Source organism: Oryzias latipes, chromosome 16, assembly GCF_002234675.1.
Source record: "Oryzias latipes chromosome 16, ASM223467v1".
Classification (NCBI taxonomy): Eukaryota; Metazoa; Chordata; class Actinopteri; order Beloniformes; family Adrianichthyidae; genus Oryzias; species Oryzias latipes.
This window is the reverse complement of record NC_019874.2, coordinates 12,575,254-12,599,172: the sequence shown is the minus strand read 5'-3', so window position 1 is coordinate 12,599,172 and position 23,919 is coordinate 12,575,254. Positions and strand designations below refer to the sequence as shown.

Genomic DNA, 23,919 nt, shown 5'->3' with positions numbered 1-23,919 from the left:
TTGCCAGTTCTAGTCACTCCTTTTGAATTACCTCTTGCCACGTGGAGACAAACCACTGGACCTTGCGTTGTTTCTGGCATCGTTTGATAAAGCAGGGTTCTTGACTGGGGGGTTTCTGCAGGCCGGCACATTTGCTGTCTGGCAGCGTGCGAGTCTGAGCGTCTGCCTTGGGGCTCACGCACAGAACAGTCCTCTTTTTCAAACCGTTGCCACACTTATGGGAACACTGCCAAAGGGGTAAAGGAAACAACAGAAACACGAGACACAAGATCTTTTTTTTCTTTTCTTTCTTTATAGAGTATAACATCACAGACCCACATTAGCATCTCAATTTTCAATACAACTGAAAGATGGGACTTTTGTGCAGCTTCTGTGACATTTTAACACAAACTGCTTCTTTTAAACCTTTAACACATTTTAACATCATTTGACAACCATAGCTCTCCAACCATTTACGCAATTAACATAATTCCAGTGGATTCTAAAGTGGCCTTGTTTTGGTATACATGCTCATACATACATTTGGTGTACATTACTAACATAAGGTGTTGTTTAACCCTGGTGCTATCCTAGGCACTTTAACATTGGGAGTTGGGTCATCTAGACCCACTAGACAGTGCTCTGAACCTTTTTTCTTCAATGATTTGTAATTGTCATTGGTGTCCATGGATTACATGAAATCTTTCCACCTTTATCCACCTTTGTCATGGTAGGGAGAACACGTCAATGCAAGGGTGGGGTCATCTAAGATAGCACAAGGGATAACATTGCAAAGCCAATATAAAAAAGCCACTTTTCTTTGCGGGAGAATCAGATGACACACATTGATTAAGTGAGATTTAACGGTTGACTAACGGTTGAAGAGTTATGGTTTGTCAAAGAGCGTATATTAACTAGGTGTCGCTTGTGACATCTCTGGTGTTAAAGGGTTAAATACAAACGAAAATTAGTACTCGAAGAAGTAAGTCTCCACACACCGGGAATGTGTGGCGCATTCAAGGACACACTAAACGGGCATTCTTGAACACGCTTTTAGCAAGTATTAGTTTCCCCTTCATGATCCGTTTTTAAATGGTTGGCACTTCCATGTTTTGAAAAGGACTCTACACATATGTCACTACCAAATCTGAGTCCCTGATTGGTCAAAGGTCATGCATGGAGCCTGAAAACAGACTTAAAAACTTGCATAGTGATGTGTGAACATAGGGGTTTTCATGCAAAAAGCTCCAAAGGCGCATATCCATGCATTTACAAAGACTTCTCATTGAAAGTGGTTGCTTGAACACACGATTCTAAGCTCTGTGTGAACGTAGCATTTCATTTTCCTTAACTTGACTTCACAGCTTAGAGTAAAGCCTGAGCCAGAATGTTTGAAAGTGCTTCAAAGGGTTACGAGTTCCAATAATAACAGGGCTGTGACACTCTACACTGTGCCACACTGTAACAGAGGGGAAGTAAACTGTACACCTTCTGTGTCATTTCCTTTGGGAAGATTTTGGTTAAAACCTTATTCAAAAAAAATAAAAATGGCCGCACACAAAGCATGGGGACTGAAGAGAGAACCAAGCAGCTCAAGTCTTAAAGGGGGACATTCATGATTTAAAACCAGTGAGATCACAGTCATAAAATGTGTTAAAAGCATCAAAGCAGGGTTTCATTAGAACACAATGTGTTGAGCTCTTTGGACCGCATGTGCTACACAGAGAATTTTTGATTGAGTTGTGGATCACGCCTTTGTGCTACTAAAGACATACATTGACATCATTCCAGTCTTGCACAAGCGAGGGGCCCCCTCGCATGCTTACCTGCGACCACGGCCCAGTGCTCCAAACTGGGGGACAGCTGTGCGTGTTGCAAGTCTGCCTCCTGACAGGAGCGGGCTGAGCGCAGCCTGAGTCGGCCCGGGCGTCCACATTGTTCTGGTTGGTTCTCTGTACGCACTGGACCTGCCGCGTCTGTTCCCCTCCTCCACAGCTCCGGCTGCACACCCCCCACTCTCCCACAGACCAGCTGGGACAACACAACACAGGCCCACTGAGTAAACATGCCCAGCTTCTCCATCACTCATGCAGACAAGTCGGAAGGACGTCCTGAATAGTGACACGGTGACTGTACAGTGATATCAGCTGCTGGAGGCTCCTGGTCCATTAATCTGTATGGATGTTTGATTCTTTGCGCCTCATCTTTTTAGATTGAAATGAGAAATTCTTAATGTCAGCTTTTCCCTTTTCTTTTTGGCTTTACCTGTGCTTTGTTTTGGTTTTTTTAAGTTCCCAGGTGAAATCAACATAATGCATGTATACATTCCTGTTTCCCCTCTCTGCCATCGGTTCATTTGTTCACTCAGGCAGTTATGTTTCTATTCGCAGCCTAATTACCCTCCTCGGCGCTTGTTTGGCTTTTCAGATAAACTTACTCAGCTTTATTCTAAATAGCATTCTTCATGTATTCCTGACATCATGTGTAGCAGGCCTCACTCCACAGAATGCTAGACATCTGCTTGTGGGTGACTAGCAAGCCAGAACAGCTGAAACTGTAACTTAAACCCCATTTAAAAAAAAGAAAGAAAAAAAAGAAGAAAGTCAAGCCCCCTTCTTACCTCTGTTTTTCCTAACTCAATCCTTATTACCAGTAAAACTAAACAGGGCTGCATCTTTATGTCAAAATGACCTCCATTTGTACCGAACACGTTAAACAATCAACTCAGAAAAAAATGAAAAAAATAAAAAGTTTGAATAAAAATTTAATACATATTGAGCCCCCTTAATACCTCTGTATGGGAGAGTTTGTTTTCTTCTGGCTTTCTTTTTCAACATTTTACCTCAGAGTGTAAGGAATCAGCCAATCCTGAGCTTTCCAACTTCTTTAAAATCCTGTTGTATTAGTTACTGACCTGTAACTCACGATGGAGGCAGCTTAATCCCTCATCAAACACATTCTGTCATCCTCTCCCTAAGTTCACCCGCACAGCCTGTGACAATCCACCACAAACAGTCCAAAACTGTGGTGAAACTATAAGAACACAAAACCTGATCCACTAAAGGATTTCAAATAGGACACGCTTTTGCAGTTTAGGATAAATAGAAAGAGAAAAAAGCTTTAAAATGTCTAGGCAATCCTTGTTTTGATGAACATAATTTGCCAAAAGCAAGAAAAAAAAAAAACAAGAACAATCTGCAACCCTGAAGTAAACAGTTTTTTTTAAACAATGTTTTATACTGAATAACATCCACCTGCTGGCTATATTATGACATCTTATCAATATGTATCATGACATATGCTTTTGGCTTTCTTACAGCACTTGTATCACTTTCTGAACTCTCAAAGTAAATAAATATCGGAATTAAAATAAAATGTCTACTATATCTCCAAAGCCTTTTGATTTTTACCTCTAGCCAAAGTCATAACACCCTAGCAAGAAAGTCACGCATTGTAAATATGCCAGTATAAGGAAAAAAAGGAAAAGAAAAAGAGGAGTCAGAACTAAACTCTTTGACAAATGGTAGAAAGGGGGGCAGCCATGGTGCAGAGGTAGAGTGGCTGACCTCTGATTGCAGGCTCAGTTCCCACCCTGCCCGCCCACGTGTCAAAGTGTCCTTGGGCAAGACACTGAGCCACATATTGCCCCTGATGGTAATAGGATGGCACCAGTGTTAAGCAGCTGAGGCGTGTGAATGTGTGTGTGCATGTGTGAATGTTTTCCTGTGGCCAAAAGACTGAAATGGAAAATCCTCTATTAAATATATTGTTTTTATGTATATAAAAGTTTATTATATAATTGATGATGATTGACAAATCATCTCAATATATATGAATATATACATTGTAGATGTATATAGAGTGGCAGGAGTTCACACCTCTGTGTTGTGGGTGGGACTGTTGGCGAGGAGTAAGCATGCCCCCATTTCCCATCATCTATCTTTTCAAACTCTCTTCCACAAGCTTACAGCACCACACAACCTCAACCTAACATTATCAATGCAACAAAAATGGCGATCAATATAGGAGCTTTCCAGCTGTTTTGGGCCAGATGCCAGCTCAGACGAGGAAAATGAAGACGAACTTGCATCTATTTGTTTGCAAGTTGATCCATTAGAATGGAGCAGAGCAGGGAGCTTGCAGCCTGCTCTTTGTAGTTTGTATGCAGTAACTAGTTTTTTTTCCAACAGCATTTTACATCCTGTCCTGATTCACCACACTTTGGATAGAGAAATACTTAAAAGCTTAAATTTAATCAAAATATTCTTAATATATGTCCTCCATCATAAGACAAATGCTACAAGAACATGTTAAAAACATCAAAATAGTGAGAGATTTCCTAAATTAAACAATCATCATGTGGATTTATGACAGAAACTCATGTCAGAGGAATGGATATTAGCTTTACATAGCAAACATAGCATGTAAAGTCTTTCTGAAAAAGAAAGCTAAGTAAGCATCAGACCGTCTGAAGCACGAAGGTCAGGTGTCCCGCAGACAGTGTGTCATATGTCACCAAATAAACAGCCATCTGTGGGATTAAATAAACTCTGACTGGTGTGTCTTAATGCCACAGTGGGTCAGTGTCAGTTTTGTTCCTTACAAACTGCGATGTGCATCCACACGTTCAGGTCGGATGATGTCATGCAATAATTGCGGATCAGCGTTAGAACCCTTTTCCATGATGTGATGCTTGTTTGTGGGGCAAGTGGGGTGCAGACACAGCAAAAAGATGACAGAACTGCATGGCCTTGGAAAAGCACGGAATGGGTGGATGGATGGAGGACCACAGTCTGCAGATCTAGTCAAGCATGCAAGCTGTGGTTGGACCAGCAAATGTTTAATCTCAGCTCGCAGTTTATGAGTGGGGGGGGGGCAAACTGCAAACGAAATGCACTTTTTTAAAACTTGTGTAAACTGCTCTTAAGACAAACCAAAGCAGATACACAAAGAAAACTCAGTCAATATTTAAACAATGTTCAATCAGAAAAAAGTTATGCAACTGTGTAAATGAGTAATTCAAGTCTTGTGTGGCATTTTTTATGTGCATACCTTTTTCGACCAGGATTTTTTTTCAATTAATGGTCAAAGCTTGTTTTTCAAACCTTTGGCGGAAGCTATTGTAGTTATTTTTCTGATGCGATAAATAAATCCCTTCAAAATTAAGTAGTTTTATACTTAACACTATAAACTATAAACTAAATATATGTAAAAGTAGGCTGATGGTTTTTGTATCTGTGTGGTCTTTTACGTTTGCTAAAAAGGAGGACAATCCTTGATCCAAAATATCTGTTCAAATCCTTCTCCCTGGATAGAAGCATCTTAAGACCTTAAATGAGTCTCGACACGGGCAACACTTCAGTTTACATGACAACACTGCACATAAACAGGCAAGCATGCAAGGCACAGCTAAGCAGTGAAAGCTGCAGATAATAAAGAAAACAGACTCTAAGACAGCGTTGTAAACTGCTGAGGGATTACTTTGTGGGCACTATCACTGCTCTCCAAAGTCAGTAAAAACACACATTTACACAAGTAAAGACTAAGATGAACTGTGTGTTTGTGCTGTTAGCAGTCGAGAAAAGAGGAAAGGGGGCATATAGATTCCCTAAATATGAGATGGCTGCAAGTTTAAAGACTATGGCTGCAGCGTACAAGAGTCATTCTAGTCCATCATAGTGGTTACCTAGGACACGTTGCGCCATGGTCGTAAAGCAGTCAGGATGGGGCTAAAGGCAGACATGGGGCCTGTTCTGCCATGCAGCAGTGGCTGTTTGGCATCAGATTACCTCAATTTGATGGAGCAGTCTTTGAGGGCGCAATGATCCTGGCAGAATGTGCTTTTTAAATCCATCATTCATCCATCCATTAGCTTTATTTGCTTTAATAGGGTGACAGGGGTAGCTGGAGCCTATCCCAGCTACCATCTTAGTGACAGGGTACACACCACAAAGAGGGCGCTATCACAATGGTGCAAACTCGTTGGGGTTATTTTGTGAACCCACAAGTTGTGTCGAACGTAAAGCGTTTGGAGTCGCTGTAATTCCTTTACCCACACAGTGCGACTTGTGAAGAGTAAAATTGCAGCTGCAGGCAGTGTGTCTTTGTCTTAAGACTAAAGGAGCGCGGGTCACCAAACAACAAATAACTGCTGAGAGATGGGAAGAATGCTACTTGAGCACGACTTAGGCTAAATGACAGTAATCCTTTGGTGGCTACTGTGTGTCTAATGGCAGAGGGGGTGCTGCATGTGTGTGTGTGTGCAGCAGGACAGGTCAAAGAGGGGGGAAAAAAACAGACTCTGCATCAAAAGGGTCTGAACCATTAGGGAAGTGTTCACAACTGTGACTAAAGCCACTCAGATAATGGACACATCAGCTGGGGGTCTAACAGCAGTGCCTATATGGGGATGAGTGAAAGGAGAATGGAAAACCTCACATGTGCTTCTGTATAACAAATAGAAACACAAACCAGACCTTTTCAGACTTATTTTCTCAAGTTGCTTTTAACATAACAGCAGATCTTACTAAATCATCATCAATATGCACAGCAGAGAAACACAACATGCTTATGCCATTTAATCATGATTTTAGGAAATTCTGATGTCAGGACGTGTTTGCGAGTTGAATAACCCTGGCTACGCTGCCAGTAAAAAACTGCGGTTTGAAAATAACTGTCATTTTCGTTTGGTGAAAACTGCAAGATAAGACAATTCTGCACCAAATGGGGACTTTTTGCACAGTTGAGTGTAGATATTTTTAAGGTGCATCATACAAAGCCATAGTCACATGGACCTGTATAAGGGGTTGAACTGTATGGGGGTTGCCAGATTTTGGCTCTGGAGGGTTCATGTACTGGTGTGGCCGCATCTTGAAGGGTGAACAGGTTTGTTTTGTGGTTCCGTTGAGGCTCATGCAGCCACTTTAAGGGACGTCAGGATAAGGAAACAAAAATGGAACTTGTGATTGCCATGTGTGTGGTAAATATCTGCAAGGTTAATATAAGATGCACACACTTGTGTTAGTGATGAAGTCGTAATGTGTTTTTACACACACTTTAGTCATTAGAAAAATGCTTGGCCTTGACACTGCACACATGGCATGGGCACATGAAACGCCAGTGTCCATATGCCCACACAAACTATGCTCTGATTGTCTAATTTCTTATTTTCTAACAGTCAGGCTGCATGCAGTGAGCCTGTACTCATCACTTGAAAAGCACTTACGAGCTCCTTGAGCAGTACGCAGGTTTGGGGAGCTTGAAAAAATGAAAAACCCATTCGATACTCCTAAATCTCATCTTTTTCACCCTTTATTACCCTTGAGTGTCGTTCAAGGGTGTACTCAGACTGGAAAATTCCATTGGTCCTGACCCAGTCCGCTTATTATGGTCTGGAGCGAGTCCTGAACCTTGCTTTTTGGTCTGTTTTTAGACTGCATTCAAGCAAACTTTTATGTTTTGAACCAAAGCTTGTAAACAAAACCATGTGACTAAAGATCTCTTCAGTCATTGGCCAGGAAGGTCAGGATAAAGCAACAGGAGAAAGAATAATGGAAGTCCAACGCTTTGCAATCCTCGTTGAGATAGTTCACTGATTCAAACCTTGCTCGCCAATTTTAAAAGCCTGTATCAACATCAGGTACAACACTTACTTTTGGCACTTTGGTACAGCAGAGTCATGTTGCAAGATGGTTACAGAGGAGGCGACGGCTATAAAGGTCTCTATAACATATAGTTGTCGGGAAAACAGTGTGAGAAACAATGTGTCTCACGATAAAAGTTTTACTGAGCTGCATTCCTCCATTCATATCTTAATGAGTTGGTGTTTCATTGTTCCTCGCTGTCTGTTTACATCCCATAATGAACGACTACAGTGGCCGTTTTGGTTCAGATCGAGGAAACTCAGAGTGAAACGAAGCTTGGGAACGAATCGAGACCACCTCGAAAGAATAGTCAGAGAGCGGTTCCTGGTTCTGAACCAGGATTCGCTTGTGTGTATTCAGACTGGAGACTTGTTCCGGATTATTGGGGAAACAAACTCTGATTCTCTTTAAGCGAAACAAAAGTGTCCAGTCTGAATACAACCTTAAACAAGGAAGCCTCCCTTCATAACAGAGCAACAGGCAAAAGTGTGAGAGTGGTTTGTTGAGTAAAAATATGTGAGCTTTAGGTATACGTGAATGAAGAAGCTAACATTGGCATCATGTTTCGAACAACAATATGTATATCATAATTTAATCATTAATAAAACAGGTGTTAATTTTTCCAATATATTTCCATTGCTAGCTTAGGGAATTCTTCAGTGAGTAAAACAACTAACTTCTATTGCAAAAATAAATAAATATTTAGCTTACAAATTACCTCAATGTTTTTATGGTGTTAGAATCCTAAGTAACACTAATTACTAACAAATACAGGTGTTTGGATGACTATAGTGTGCAAGTCCAGTTTAAACCAGCAAAACAGGGCCTTTTTAATCCAAAGTAAACAAGTTCAACTCATCAGTGCAATTGGCAGAGGTGCACTATGCTCATAGGACCATGAAAACAGAAGTGTCAATGGTTACATAATAAAACTCACATTAGTACAAATGATGACGCAATGAATCACAGTCTGTTTTGACTTAAATGTCTGACCCAATAAAACTTTGGGTACCCTGAGCTTCATTTTTGAGTATCTAATATGTACATTTCCTGTCAGTATGATCACCACTTAATGTAATCTTTTTTGACACTGAATATAAGAGTAGTCTGTCATTATCCAGCAATTTCCTAGGATACATGTTCCCGAATGGAAAAATAGACACACTGAGTAAGATGGAAAAAAAAAAAAAAATCAGCTGTGACATGACTTTGAAGAGAAGAAATCCCCTTCTAAACATCTGTTGGTTGCTATAAAACAAGCTATAAATGCTACATATAACTGGGATTCTATGATTTCATAGAACTTTAGAAAATGTTTTATCCTGAGAAACTTTCTCAGTTTTTTTTTTTTTTTTTTCGAGCAGGTGTTGCTGTCACTTATATTCACAATGCACCAAGAGAGAGAATATCTCCTACACAAAAAAAGAAAAAAAAAAAAGAAGCAGCGAAAAAATGGTCAAGTCTGTGCACGTATCAGAGGTTAAAGTTCTTGTTGTTGGATGCAAAAGACTTTGCAATAAGATGCACTTTGAATGGAACAGTTTGGAGGGTAAAAAGCCTGGGTGGAAGTAAGCGCCAAGTAACCGGACACTGCGGGAGTTTTTTCCTGCCTGTTAAAAAGCAGCTGGTGGCAGACCATGCAGTTCTTGGCAACGGACCACGCATGAGGAATGCATATACGATAGAAATTGACCTGATTTCTCACTCCCGACACCTGTGTTTTTTTCCTCCTGAACTCTTTATTAGTTTCTGAGTATTTCGTTTCGTTTTTATTTAATTTTCTATGAATGACAAGCGTGATCACAAAACATCGAAAGTGACTCCGAACCCTCGAGATCCCTATTAAATGCAAAAGCTGTTAGAAGCCATGCAACAACTGACAACAGACTTTCTAATGTGTTGTAATGAGAGTTGTTAAAGTTTTATGTTGACTTTTTTTAAATCTTAATAGCTGGTTTGTACACTACATTGAGTGGACTAAACCATCACGAGTCCCTATTTGTTCATATACCATACAAAACTGCTAACAGTGTCCCCTTATTTTCAGAAATTTGTCTGCTATTAAGAATCATTATAAGGGGTTTAGGCAAGGATTCACACATTCAATGCAAAGCTAGCTGAGACTTCAACAGCAGCCGCCAATTTGTCTAAATATTGCTTTTACACAATATTGCTGGTCAACCCCTTGATAGACTAGCATCTTCTGAAGCTATGGACACATTGGGCATGTGATGCGCATTCCAGTTCATTCTGTTCAAACGGAACAAGCAGGGAGGGGCTTCTTCTTTTTCTTTTTCTACTGTTTACCAGCACATGTCTGCCGCCCACAGTTGGATGAGAGAAGTCCACAATCTGGTAAAAACAAAACATTATTTTGAATCGATGAATGGATATCCAACCAACCACATGGAAAAGAGTTTTTTTCTAAAATAGAAAAACCAATATCTAACAAATGGACTTTGGAGAGCATTCCTTGGTTTTATTGGTATGTCTTTCATTTAGCATTACTGTTCACCTTTCAGCACAACAGTGTCATCACAGCAAATCAGCTTTCACTGATTCGCACAGGAGCCTATCCAGCTTTTTATATAGCTTTTATTTAGCATAGGAGAAAATTACTATAGATGGAGGTTTCCTGTTTTTTTTCTAAGGAATAAACATCTTTCCTGTGCGGTCATGCATCTTGGATTACTTTAAAACTCCAAACCATGACCATACAGTTGGGTATGACCGTGAGCACACACTGCAGTTTGTCTATAAGAAAGTCTGTGATGAAAGCGGCTTTTCTCTGTGACCAAGAGAAAGCACTTATAAAAAATGATGCTATATTTTAGAGATCCAACCATCTTTCATACTGACCAAATGCTGCACTGTTAACCTCTTGTGTGAGGAGTGTGGATCAAGAGATCATGTCTGCGTCATGTCTTAGAAATTATTACCCCAGCAACGAATACCCTCAGGGGACATAATACCACAGAAACAGCTGTTTTACAAATGACATACTGCACCCCTTTCGGTTCCTGCAAAGATTTGACTGGTATTTTAGTTCTGCTGCCAATAACCTGTTTAGAATTGTATTTATTAGCGTAACCTGTAAAATGTCAATCCATCTTTAGTCCACTTTGCAAAGTTATGCACATATTTCAAGAACTGTATATACAGATATTGAGTTTGGACAGCAACAAAAATAATCAGTATGAACCCCATTTGGAATGGTGCTTCCCATTAATTCCAACTATTTAGCACAGCAGAAAAATGGTGAAAAAAAAATCAGTGTTCATTCATGTTGTGACTGTCTGTGAAAGGTCTAGTCTCTAAGATTTATGCAGCTTTAAACAACATTTGACTCGTCTTTAATACTCTTGGGCATGCTAGGGATGAATACAGAGGGATCTTGCCAAAAGGGCTTTGTTGAAATCACTGCCTGCTGCACCACAATCAATATTCGGTCCTGGTCCCACTTTTTTTCCATCAGTCATTGTCTTCCATTTCAGAGGAATCTTTAGTCTGATTGACAATTTTGACATTTTACATTTGCTTCTTCACCAAAATGAGAAACCCCCAAAGAAATTGTGTTTCCTTGCAAAGTTTCATCCGCTTAATGAGTGTTTCACGTGCAAATATTTACAAAGTACTTGGCTTGCTGTTTTAAGCAAAAGCAGAAGCTGACTCTCCCTAACAGTTGATGAGGTATGACGCTGAACAAGACGAAGACACGAGCATCCTTCGGAAATTTCTCTCTTTACATGTCTTACATGCAGTTTTTGGCCAGAACATTGTGTAATCACAAAGCAGGTGCTTCAAGAAACTAGTTAAGGTTGGGAAATCTAGTCTACACAACTTCTTCCATTTGTTTGACTGAGAGGAGACCATGGGAGAAAATTGGAATAATGTATTTCACCAAGAAATAGCTCTTTTGATTTCACTCGAGAAATTATGGAGCAGATGTGTAGATGTGGCAGGCAAATAACAGATAGGAAAGGGTGAATTAAAACAAAGCTTGATGAAGCTAAAATGGATTATATAAAAACTTACCATACGCAATTTAAGGCCTAAATGACTATTTTAATTTTACTGCAATAAGTGAAACAGGTTCATAATCTTAAATAATATTAAACAAGTCAAAATTAAAACCTAACAGTAAAAATTTTTAAACAAACTAAAAGAAAGTTAAAATATGCTGAATATTAAAAAAGTAAAAAAAAGCTCTGACCTGTGAGGACATGGTTGGGTGTTGCAAGGCATCACTCCAGTGGCTGGCTTCATTTTGGGATTGCAGTATGATGTGTTCACCTGTACTCTCATGTCTTTGTAGCATGATGCATTGGTGCTCATTCGCCCTGTAACGTTTAGAGATCGCAAAGTTATATCAGTTTTATGAGTTATTTGTACATTATATGAAGATATTCTCTCTTTGAATTCGACAGTTTAATATAACTGTCTGGTCTGTGAAGGCTTTTTAGGTTAGATGGATTGGAAAATTAAGACTTCCTTGTTATTTGGTCATTGTGTTTCCAATTCGTCATGTTCATTGAACTCAATAAAGGTTTATCAGTTGGGCTGCTAAAATATTTGGATCGTCTGGATACATGAATATAAGCAAATCTATATTATTAAAAATATGCTGGAATTCTTGGTATTATATTTTCACTCGACCATTTTTTGTTTTATTATTATATCCACTGGGATGATTGAATTAAATTGTTTGTTCTTCAGGTAATTATTATAAGAAATTATATGGTTGATGTTAATATGTCAGGAGATTGATAGCCAAATTTGTTTGTTGTAACCAAAATATGTTTTTAGTAATTTTTCAATATTTATTCATATTTTACAATAATGCTTTTCATAACTGAAGTTGTGGATTTATTAAAAGTCGAACGAAGTTTATAAAGTTCTAATCATTTCAAAAGGGCCTGCAGAAAGTCTAACTCAGTTTTTTTCAACCTTTTTTGAGCCACGGCACACTTTAACCTTGACAAAAATCCCGCGGCACACCAGCATCTAAAAATGTAAAAGAAAAAAAAAGGAAAAACTCATAGTCTGTATTGATCTACACTACAGCCCCTCTGCAATCTCACATGCATTTTTGTGATAACTGTGGCAGAAAAAGCTGGAAGTTGCAGCTGTTTTTTTTCTAAAAGATGTAATAAAAGTTAAGTTAGAAGATTTTAAAACTGTTTGATGCGTGTTCGTTGTGGTTTCAAGACGTTTAACAAGGACGACTCATTGTGCGCTGAGACGCTGTCACTTTAACCAATGCATAATGGAAGATGTAGTTCAATAATCCGCCAAACGCAGAAAGACTAGTGTCTCTGAGCTTCATTGTTTTGTTCATTTGTTCTACGGTCTGACGCCGGATTCTGTGGAAAGCTGCACCACTAAAGACGAGCTTTAGCTGGTATTTTTGTTGAAACTGAGCTAAATCAGAACAAGGAAGTGAAGACTTTAACCACTTCTGATCGGTCAGACTGATGACGTGTGATTAAGCCTCTAAGAATGATTGGTGGAGACAGGTAAAGGGGCGGGAATTTTCTTAATACAGCTGTAGCAGCTATAGCGGCTAAATCGTGGTACCGTCGTTCTTATCAGTGTCTTTAATAGAATCAAATACACACAAAGAAAAAAGTCTTTTACGATCTTTCATATTCCTAACTTCTCAGTGTTTTATCAGGGCCTGTTTGGATGAACAAAGAGCTGATATGGAGATGGAAAATGTTTTTAGATCAGTTAATGAGGGCAATTTCCAGTGGCACACCTGACCATCTCCCACACTGGTTGAAAATCACTGTTCTAACTAAACAATACTAAATCAGTGTTTCACAAAAGTTCACTTTTCGGTATATCCACAGCTTTCACAAGAAACTTTTTACGCTGGAGGCCCTTCATGACACAACCCTGTACTTTATCCAGGCTGGGGACAGGCACAGGGAGATCCAGACTTGGCTCCTTTGTGTTTAAAAAAATATGCATCTCTAAAATAATTTCAAGTGCACAATCTATTGCATCTTTTTTTGCAATTATTATTTTACTTTACGCAGTTGTTGTCATAGTCAATCTGTGTTTTAGCTTTATTTTCTTATTGATTACCTTTTCTTTAACGATTTTGTTCATCCAAGGTTGTGTGCGTTTAATTCTATGCTCTACATGAATTTCGTGTTCTGATAAGCAACTTCAGAACCAAAAAAAGGCTGAAAGAAGGTGACATTTGTTCCTAATCCTAGCGTGTGTATTTGAGCATATGGTATTATTTTAATAACCTGAAAGCAATATGTTTCACACTGACAATACAACACCCCTGAGAGGAAAGAAAAGAAAGTTGGTGGATATTAAAACATGTGTGCTCTTGCACCCCACCTCTTTTAGCACGCATGTAATGAAAATACACTATGTCGTCAAATACATTAAACATATCTATGATTCTGTCCTGAACTATCACCATCAATTCACATAACATGTTCACAGTGGCTTCAGGTTTGATAGAGTCCCTGCAAAAACGCACACACACACACTCACAAAAAAGACTTTGGACAAAGTCCATATATATAGGTGAAACTTTAATGCAGGTTTGGGATGTTTTTGGGGGTCAAAGCAAGGTCAAACTGCGCATCTCCATCGATGATAGTCAGTTAGAAAGTAGCACACTATAATAAAGGAACAGCGTTTTCACAAACTCTGACCAAAACACAAAGTGTGGTGTGCAACAGTATACCAAGGTGAGGGACTATAACCTTGACTCAGTAAGATATGTAAAAGGGCAGACTTGTTACCACTCATGACCCCAAAAACAAGCCCACGCACAAATGCTTCTGTGCATATTTAGTCATAATTAGTGTGTATGAGCAAACAAACCGTGTACTGTGCCAGGCCTTTGGTTGGCCCAGCCACTGATCACAGAGATGCATGTTTGCTGTGTGTTTGTGTATGTAATGGAGGGTCTCCAACAGAACAAGAGGAGGTCCAGAGATTTCAAAACAGGAGCCTTTAATGTCCCCTTAGTAATGATTGGGACACTCTTCTCTCCATTTAAGCCACCACTCGAGGCTTTATTAAAGGTCAGAGAGGCCAGACTGAGTTAAATACTTGTCTAGCGATCTACAGACTGTCTCCTTTATCTATGGTGGAACACATATGGCTTAAAACTGTCTTTTTCCACATGTTTGCAGAACTGTGTCAGTCAAAGGGGTAAAAAAATACATTTTCACACGTACCTCCGGCACAAGTTACTGTGCACAGGGACTGTACAACAGCCCATGAGTAATTGTGTTTTGACGGGTTCTTCATCAGTCTGTCATCTGTGTTACTCAGAGTGTATTCCCAGCGCACACCTGGATTCCAGCCCTGCAACAATATCTAAAGGAGGAATCATATGTTACTATACAGTCAGGTAAAAAGAGCACAGGAACTGCCGGCCCAGAACGGTTGTTTCTGTTTGCTCACCTCTATAATTAGCGATTCATTTGTAGGGCCGGCCGATAGGAGGCTCTCTGGCCTGTTATAGGGTCTCTTGTACTCGAAAATTGATCCAGCAATTGAGTGTCGGCCTGACCAGTCAACTGTCCAGTGGCCGTTAAGGTAGTAGTGTCTGTGGTTGTCCCTGACAGCCAGATAGGAGCTGGAAGTGTTCAGTTCCATTACACGGATACTCCGAGCTCCTGCTGGGATGGTAACCACCCCATAATACTCTGAAAAAACAGCATTTTGAAACGATTGAAATGCTTGAAAACATCTCAGTGGTCCTCAACTTCCTTTTCAAGTCTTGGAAAGCTGCAAGACTTGGAAGCTGCATTTGAAAGTTTGTTCCCTTTGACTGATTGGTTCATTTTTATGTATTTATTTGTTTTCAAATGACTTACGGTTGGTGAAATGCTGCTTTGTGTACTGCCCCTTGTAGATCTTGCAGGTGGAGTTGTCACCCTTGCACACACCACATGCATCCAGGACAGCTGTGGAGCCCAGAACACTGTCACACCCCACCCTCTGCGAATGAAAACCATCCGTACATTTTTAGGCAAATTGGATTTTTACTGCAACAAGAGATCATATCACATGTAATTTGTAATAAACACTGTTTATTCTGGAAGTGGTGACTTAAAGACCCACTCCGATAAAAATTGAGTTTTTGATTATTTTATTATAAACTTGTGGCATTTTTCTGGTGATGGAGGATAAGAAAATTAAGCTTAAAATTGTGTTTGAGTATTTGTTTATTCAAATTGCTGTAAATCAGGAGAAGACGAAAAATGCTGTCCGAAGAAGAGTGTATTTGTTACGTAGAAACAAATACGCTCCGCTCCATTCTGATGCATCCACTTGTAGACAAATAGATTCACGTACATCTTTGGTTTTTCCTCGTCTGAGCTGGAATCTGGCTCAAAACTGTACAGCTGGATAGCTCCAACATTGCTTACCATTTTTGTTGCACTGCTAATGTTAGTCTGGGATTGTAAGGGCTGTAAGCTCGCATGAGAGAGTATAAACAGTTGAGCGATGGGAAGTGGGGGCAGGGTTGCTCCAAGCCAACAGTCCCGCTGACAACTTAGAAGGAAATTTCTGAATGACCATCTGCGACTTTGCAGAAACTATGTCCCAAAAAATGACGGAGGTTGTTTTTTGTGTGTGGCTACAAACGGCATATTCACAACTGAGACAGATGGGAACGCTTTTAAAATAGACAAGCTAACCACAGCGCTTCCGGATTTTCTTCTGCTGCATAATTCAACTACCCAGAAAAATCACTTTCTAGAAAAATAACCATCAATTCTCAAGTCTGTTTTTTCTTTAACACCCGTTAACATCTTACCTCACACAATCCGTCAACACAAACGTTTGTATTGTCCTTCGAGCAAAGGGTCCCGTCTTTAACTTTGCTTGCCAGGGCAAAAAAGAAATCATAGCCTTCAGCAAAGCAGTACAGCTTGCACACATCTTGATCTAAAAGAAACAGAAAAGATCCAGAAAAGTAAATACATTTGTATCAGTAGTAAGTCTTTGTAAAATTTACAGTTTTAAATAATAATTTTTTGGGAAAAAAAAAACAAACATCCTCACCGTCCACTTTTGTGTACGGTCTCCAGGTATAGTACCACCCCCTGAACTGTTTACTGTTAAACTCAGCACACTGATGTGCTCTGTAGTCAGTGGAATTTGGGGGGCAATCTACAGCGTTGCAAAGTTTGTATGACTTTGCGGAGCCCTCACAGAACTTCCCTCCATATGCGGGCCTACAGAAAGAGATCCAAGCATCCAAGCATGCAGAGAAGTTTTACATTCATTCCACAATCATAATCTTAAATATTCATATTTGCTAGTGTCTGTTTTTACATTTTGTGTCAGATTCCAAATGTTGGATTGCGTCCAATGTTGTGCTAACATGTACCATGAAGTTAGTAGACTACGGACCCTTTTTGGGGGAGGCAATACCTTAGATGTGCAGGGTAAGCAAATTCCAAACAGTTTTATTCCACAAAGAACACTTCATCACGCTGTCATGACTTGAATTTATCTCTGTGTGTGCTTGTGCGAAAGCATGCCTTTTGAGGAGGTTTCTCCTATTACAGGTGTATATCCTTAGGTTATCCTTAGGAAGGACAATTCCGCTATTATCCCTTCAATTACATTGTTGCTTATCTCTCTCTCTAGATCTCAGGTTCTTTCCTTTCACATCCCTTCATTAAATCTGTCACTGATTTAATCTTTTCTCTGACTTCTCCACCTACTTCCCCCATCTGGCTTTCTGGCCTCACTCACCTGCCCCCTCCACCACCATCTGTCCTCCCCTTTCTCTCTTTCTTTTTCCTAATTACTCTCTGTCCAATTTAAGTCCACACCCTGTCAAGTCTTGGCATGATAAAGATGAGGTCCTAACATTTTGAATAAGCACTGCTGACTAAGTGACGACATAAATGATCTTGGGTGATGGATGGAAGGGGGAACTAAGTGCAAAGATAAATGATGAGAACAAAATAGGTTTGGGGATAGTTTTTTGTTCCAAGGACACATTTTAAATCAACTTTTGCTACTAAAGTTATGCGATTTTTGACAAAATCTCATTTACCTGTGTAAGAATTGGATAAATCAATTATAAACTACACTTGATGCTACTTCTTTGCTATTCTAGGACTAAAACATGAACAATGACAACAGTTCTTTACCGGGGATTGCTGCACTGCCTCTCTCGGGAAGTGACCCCGCTCTCACAGCTCCGAGAGCAGGCGGACCAGGAGGACCACTCAGACCAGTGGCCGTGCTGGGGCCCCGGACCCTCGTCCCCCTGCTTTACACATTGGCCCCTACGACACCACTGCAGGACATGACGAGGCAGGTAAACACTGTATTGATGTACAAGTAGCATTTCGCTTTAAAGTCTTTACCTTAAAATTATTGGACAAACATTAACACGAGGGATTGCACACAAAAAAATTGCTATAAAGATATTTTTTTCACATAAAAAATTGTGTCCTGATAGATGTGGAACACTGTCTTTATGGTGGACATCACGCTTTCAAATAAGAAGTATGCTTAACATGCTTATTCCTGGGGAAGCAGTGTCGCAGAGGAAGATTGGTCGACCTCTGATCCAAAAAACAAAACAAAAAAAAAACAAAAAAAATCGTTTGCTCAGTCTCGCCCATGTGTCTAAGTGTCTTTGGGCAAGACACTGAACCTCACATTGGTCCTGGTGGTTAAAGGTTGGCACCGTTGTTAGGCAGCAGTGTGTGAATGTGAATCTGTGTGTGCATGCATGGGTGAATGAGACTGTGACTGCAAAGCTCTCTGGGCCTTCTGAAAAGGTAAGTATACGCCATTTCCCATTATTGTTATGACTGGTTCACTGGATTCTTACCAGAGTGTAAACTGTTCACTTTAAGTTCTTTAAAGAATTTTTTCAAAAACCTAATCATAGACAAAAATTGTGTTTTTGTCTGCCAGTTAATGATTGATATTTGAGTTTTCTTGTGACTAAAATTCTCATTTGACATCCGGAGCAGAAAATACAAACATTTGGTAAATCTTTAAAATTCGCTCATCAGTAAAACTGTATCTCTACTCTCGCACATGATTTTTGAGCATTCAGATGTTCCGCCCATGGAACTATAAAAGCTAGAGGCAGCACTAAAAGTTTACAGCCAGTGGGAATTGCTGTTTTTCTGCTTTAGACGCTGACCACACCATTTTTATCTGTTGTGACATTAAAAGCGTCATCTTTCATTTGGTTGTATAAAAATGCCAAAGAAGAGTCAGTAAACAGCAATAGACAGACATCACTTGGGATTCTCCACCCACCAAGTTGAGGTCTATTTTTCTGGATGCATCTTCATAATTCTAATGACACTGCATCTTTTTTGGTCTCCTAGAGCCCCAGGTCACCCTTTTGCCTATAACCATTTGTATAAATGACAGATATGTATGTCTGATCCAGCTCAGACGACGAAAACAAAGACGTTTATGTGTTCGGCGACATGTTTATGAATCAGAATGAAGTGGAGCAGGGAGCTAACGGCCTGCCGATTGTACCTTGTCTGTCACATCTACAAGCTTTTTCCAATGGATTTTTTTGTTGTTGTTGCTACTATTCACCACAATTTGAATAAAGAAATACTCAGAAAATCAATTTTAAGGAGAGGGACCTGGCCGCAAAAAAACCAACAAAAAAACAAAAACAAATGGTGCCTGACATCATTGGATGAAGAGAAAGTTATAGAGCTTACCCTAACACGAATCCTAACCTAAAAGTGTTTACTTGTTGCAAAAACCTTTATCAAAGCTTAAAATGGGAAAAAAGTAACTATTAGGGTTGACAGTCAAAATAACTTTTTTTCAAACGATATGGGGGGACTTCTGGTCCCGGTAGAGTACTTCCGGTTCTGGACATTGATGCTTTTAGCCTCTTAACTTATAGATTAACTGTCTTTATCCATGTCCTCATCACAAAAATGCTACAAGAACATGTTAGAACAGCAAAAACACGATTTTCATCGGAGTAGGTCTTTAAAAAACATCATCATTTCAAAAAATGTCCATTTTCTGTCAATTCTTTCAAGTGGTGCACTTTACGGGATTAAAGTTAATCTTTTAAGATCAGGTTGTGGTTTTCAGTCACCATTTACCCAGGAAACAATAAAAGCATGAATAAAAAAAAAAAGCCAATTTGGCTATCCTTCTAATCATTTATTAAAAACCGCATCCATCTCCTCCTCAAGACACACTTACTCAGCAGAATTTTTTATACTTTTGGGTAATTCACATATTTTCAAATGACAGCACTGACGTCGTTTGCTTTGGTTCTGCTGTTTGATCCAGCAGATGTTTATGGAATATTTCGCCTCAAGTAAACTGCACCAACGCATATGGCTTTATTTCTTCTGCCTATATAGTACTATGACTGTGTAAGAATAGCTTTGTTCACTGAAAAGCAAAGCTGCCTGCAAGTTTCAATTTGAGCAGGGCATTATTCAAAATGTTGGAACATAAACTGCACCTGCAACCCTCCTAGGTAGAGTTCATGATAGTGGGTTCAGCTTCTCTTGTTCTCATGGTGCCTTCATGCCTTGACACAAGCCCACAATCACACTCAAACAATGTGTAACACACACCTCCTTAAATACTCTCATGGTCTTTGAATAAATGCTGGAACAGCTGATTTCCCCTCCGGTTTTCCCCTTGCAGCTCACTACCATGAATTCTGAAGCAAGCCTGTCATTGTTTGTGTTCAGCTAATTGTCTCACGGAGGGAAATTAAACTCTGAGGCTTAAAATCTTGTGAGGCAAATGCGCATTATGAACTGTCAAGGGATCGAGCCTTGTGGGAGAGTCGTCTTGAAAAAGAAAGAAAAGCAACCAAACATAAATAAAGAACACAGATTGCTTTTTGGCTTCAACGCTGATGGCATATTTCTGCCACATCAGCAACAAACCAGTTGCTCCCTGAGGGGAAAATAAGGGCAGTAGAGAGGAGTGCCCCCATCGGAAACTGGGATTGCATTTGCCCTCAAATTAGCTGTGTTCTCTTGCTACGTCCACACCAGGGAAAGAGATGCACGTTCTTCAACACACTAAACGCAGATCCTTGAACGTGGGTTAAGCCTATAGTGTTCTCGGACAGGTTGAAGCGGAGAACATCCAGTGAATCTTGTGTCAGGGGTCGTCCCGGCACACCTGCTGTGTCTCACACACCTGTTCAGCATCCAATCAGTGAACCTATTTTAGTCCATCTCGCCCTCCAGCCTTTGTCGGTTCGTCTGCTTTAATGAAGGACTCACCAATCCAAGCCAAAACCAATGCCAAAGCCAACGCCAATGCCAACGCCCACACCCAAGCCACCAGAACCAAAGCCTCCAGAACAAAGAAAGAAGAAACTCTCAATCCACCCCCAAAGAACAAAACCCCAAAGAACCAAGACCAACGCCACAGATCCAACGCCCAACCCCTTTTTCATCCTACAATAAAATTCACTAAATCAAACTAAGTCCCTGTCTGCCTTTTTGGGTCCAGCAACTCCAAACCTAACATCTTGCTCAAAGCGTTTTCTTTCACAGCTCTATTCCGATACATGAAAGACTTGGTGTCATAGAATTCTGGCTGGGCACAAATTGCAATTATGAATTTCTCCTCCATAATAAATTTTCAAACGGTTGGCACGTCAGTGTATTATAAACGATGCCATTATCAAATCCGAGCCCTTTTGGCATTCAACGGCCAAAAGTTTTGTAGGTAGAGCCCGAAAAACGGACTTGAAAACAGAATGTCAGAGTTTTGAACGCAGAAACGCGCAGTCACACAGATTTCACAGATTCACTGGAAGTGGTCGCTTGAACTCGCATTGCCGAGGGCAGAGTGAACGTAGCTTAACACAGAATGAAGCCGCAGTAAAAATTCCTCATCTGGTCTATCAGGAAGTTCAACAGTTTACTTTAAGATGCAAAGTTTACTTTGGGATGCTGATAAAAGAAGCCTCCCTTAATTTGTTTCTCTCTCTCTCAAAAAAAAAAAAAACGACTACACTAGAAATTCCTCAATAAATTTAGCTTTTATTGCTGTATTAATCCAGGCTGTTTGCTATCCATATTACTGATGCTCTTTGTTAAAGGGAATTTACAGTGGTCTATGGTGTCCTTTAGGGAAGGAATGCCTCTCTCTGCATGAGACATCAGCACTCACAGGCCTATCTTTAAAAAGGCCTCAAGAGTTCATGAGTTAAGGAGCCTGCTGACAGAGGAAAGAAAATACAGTGACGCTAAAATGTATTCCTATTAGCCCAGCAAAACAAGACGAAAAGCTTTAGAAAAGTAATTATAATGTGAGTTTTATTGGGTTGACTTACATGTTATTTTCATCAAAACAACAAGAAATGAGTTTGGGGGGCCTCCTGCTGAGTGGCTTTTTAAAGAACCCATTTGGTAAAAAGTTGGCAGGGAGAATCAGACAACAGCAAGACAATGACATATTGTCTTGATTTGATAAACTAAGTAATGTTTCTAAATGGCAAGGTCGTTTTAGCTCCATTGCTAACAAGGATTCTTTTGTTAAAAAGGTAACATTTAACCCCGGAAAGGAGGAACAAATAAAAAACAGGATTGGTACCATTTGTTCTGCCACAAAGGCAATGAAAAAACAAAAAATCCCCAAAATGCTTCTTATAGGACTCATATGATGCCACTTTTTAGTCACGGGGTATCACCAAAATTCTCCTCATACAAACACACAGAAAAGCAAGTTATAGTTACCATCTCAGGGCCACAGGCTGAGCCTTCAGCTGCTGGCATGAATTTGGTCTCACACTTCCTCCCAACACGGTGGCACCACAGGGCTTTGCAGATATCCTGGAATAACAACAAACAAAGCTTACAGCTGAAGGAACGATAATTAGCGTCACTGCAATTTGGTCTCTTGAGAGACATTAAAAGATGCTAAATGAATCTGGAGAAAGTAAAGATAATAGCTGATTCACGCCTGACTAAGAACGGTGTTTTGGAAACAGTCGTGATTTTCTACATTGTCTAAAAGATTTCAATAGGAAAACTTCAGGGGTTTTCTCCTTTTTACATATCCTGACAAACTTGGACACTTTGCAACATTTTCTCATTACTGTTGTCTAAATGACTCAATCTGACTTTGACAAGAGCAGACGCAGACAATAACTTTAGTTTTAGCCAATTCCTGCCAAGAACCACCATGGTATTCATCTTAAGACCCTCTTGTCTGGCTGTTTTGCCTTTGGCAGCAACAAAAGAACCAAGGGCAGTTCACACTAAAATGGTTAGAACAAGACAAATGGAAATTAAAGGCTAAGTTTGACAGAAAGAAAAAACTCAAAGCACATGAAAACATGTTTTCTATATTTGTGGGTAACTTCTCTTTCATTTAACAGCTTATTGTTTTTCCTTTCTTGTTTCATAAAATGTTTTATCATAACACAATAAACTGCACAACTGAGACAAACCTAAAGTTTTAAAAACTAGTTCCTGGTGAGAAACAAATTCTTTGGATTTTTTTTTTTTTTTAGATTCAATGTACCTTCTAGTGATCAAGTGCTAAAGCACATGACATACTGGAATTAATAAATGGATGTTTGGGCTGTCTCTAGGGTGCAGATTAAATCACATATATCACAGGACACTCTGCTATTTTATGAGACAGTGTGAGCTTACATGCAATTTAGTGAAGCGTCTTTAAATTTGGTTTCCAGGAGCTGTGCCTTTGTAAAATCCTAAGACTAGTTTTGCATTACCGTGTTGAGAAATATAGTAATCTACTGCACATCTTGCATTTCTCTTTTCAATGTAATTTTCTCTACTACAATTTAATATATATAATAATATAATATAACTATAATGCTATGTTCACACCAGGTATGTAACACACTTTTAGCATTTTTGAATGTGTGTTTGGAATATGGTGTTCATACTGGACTGTAGCTACCCAATACTAACGCATGTGTCTGCAGTTGGAAGAGGTTTGGTGTGAAATGTGGAAGTGGAATCTCCAGAATTTTGCTCCAGGCTTTTTCTTTCACACTTCTACTGTGATATATGAAAGACTTGGTGTCATATATTTCCATTAGGACAAAAACGCAATCATTAATTTCTCCTCCGGACCAATTTTCAAACGGTTGGCACTTCCATGAATGAAAAGTGACGTCATCATCTTCATTTTCAATCCACAATCAATGAACGCACATTTTGTACATAGAGCTCCAAAGTGGTCTTAAAAATGTGCGTAGCTAGACGTAATCATGACAATTTTGAACACAGAAGCCCACAAAAGCTTGTATACAGGGATTCACATGAACTTTTCA

The 23,919-nt window shown here is 39.7% G+C and overlaps 1 protein-coding gene across 1 annotated transcript in view; it reads right to left on the bottom strand.

The window, feature by feature from the left end:
* Positions 1 to 23,919, bottom strand: part of adamts16 (ADAM metallopeptidase with thrombospondin type 1 motif 16) — a 66,356-nt gene that overhangs the window by 4,129 nt on the left and 38,308 nt on the right. The window contains exons 11-20 of the mRNA XM_023964549.1: positions 22,349 to 22,444; positions 17,777 to 17,925; positions 16,674 to 16,846; positions 16,426 to 16,556; positions 15,479 to 15,602; positions 15,063 to 15,307; positions 14,834 to 14,975; positions 11,836 to 11,962; positions 1,806 to 2,010; positions 32 to 226 (exon numbers count right to left, since the gene is read on the bottom strand). Coding sequence (XP_023820317.1) covers positions 32 to 226; positions 1,806 to 2,010; positions 11,836 to 11,962; positions 14,834 to 14,975; positions 15,063 to 15,307; positions 15,479 to 15,602; positions 16,426 to 16,556; positions 16,674 to 16,846; positions 17,777 to 17,925; positions 22,349 to 22,444 — 1,587 coding nt within the window. The remainder of the gene's footprint in view (positions 1 to 31; positions 227 to 1,805; positions 2,011 to 11,835; positions 11,963 to 14,833; positions 14,976 to 15,062; positions 15,308 to 15,478; positions 15,603 to 16,425; positions 16,557 to 16,673; positions 16,847 to 17,776; positions 17,926 to 22,348; positions 22,445 to 23,919) is intronic.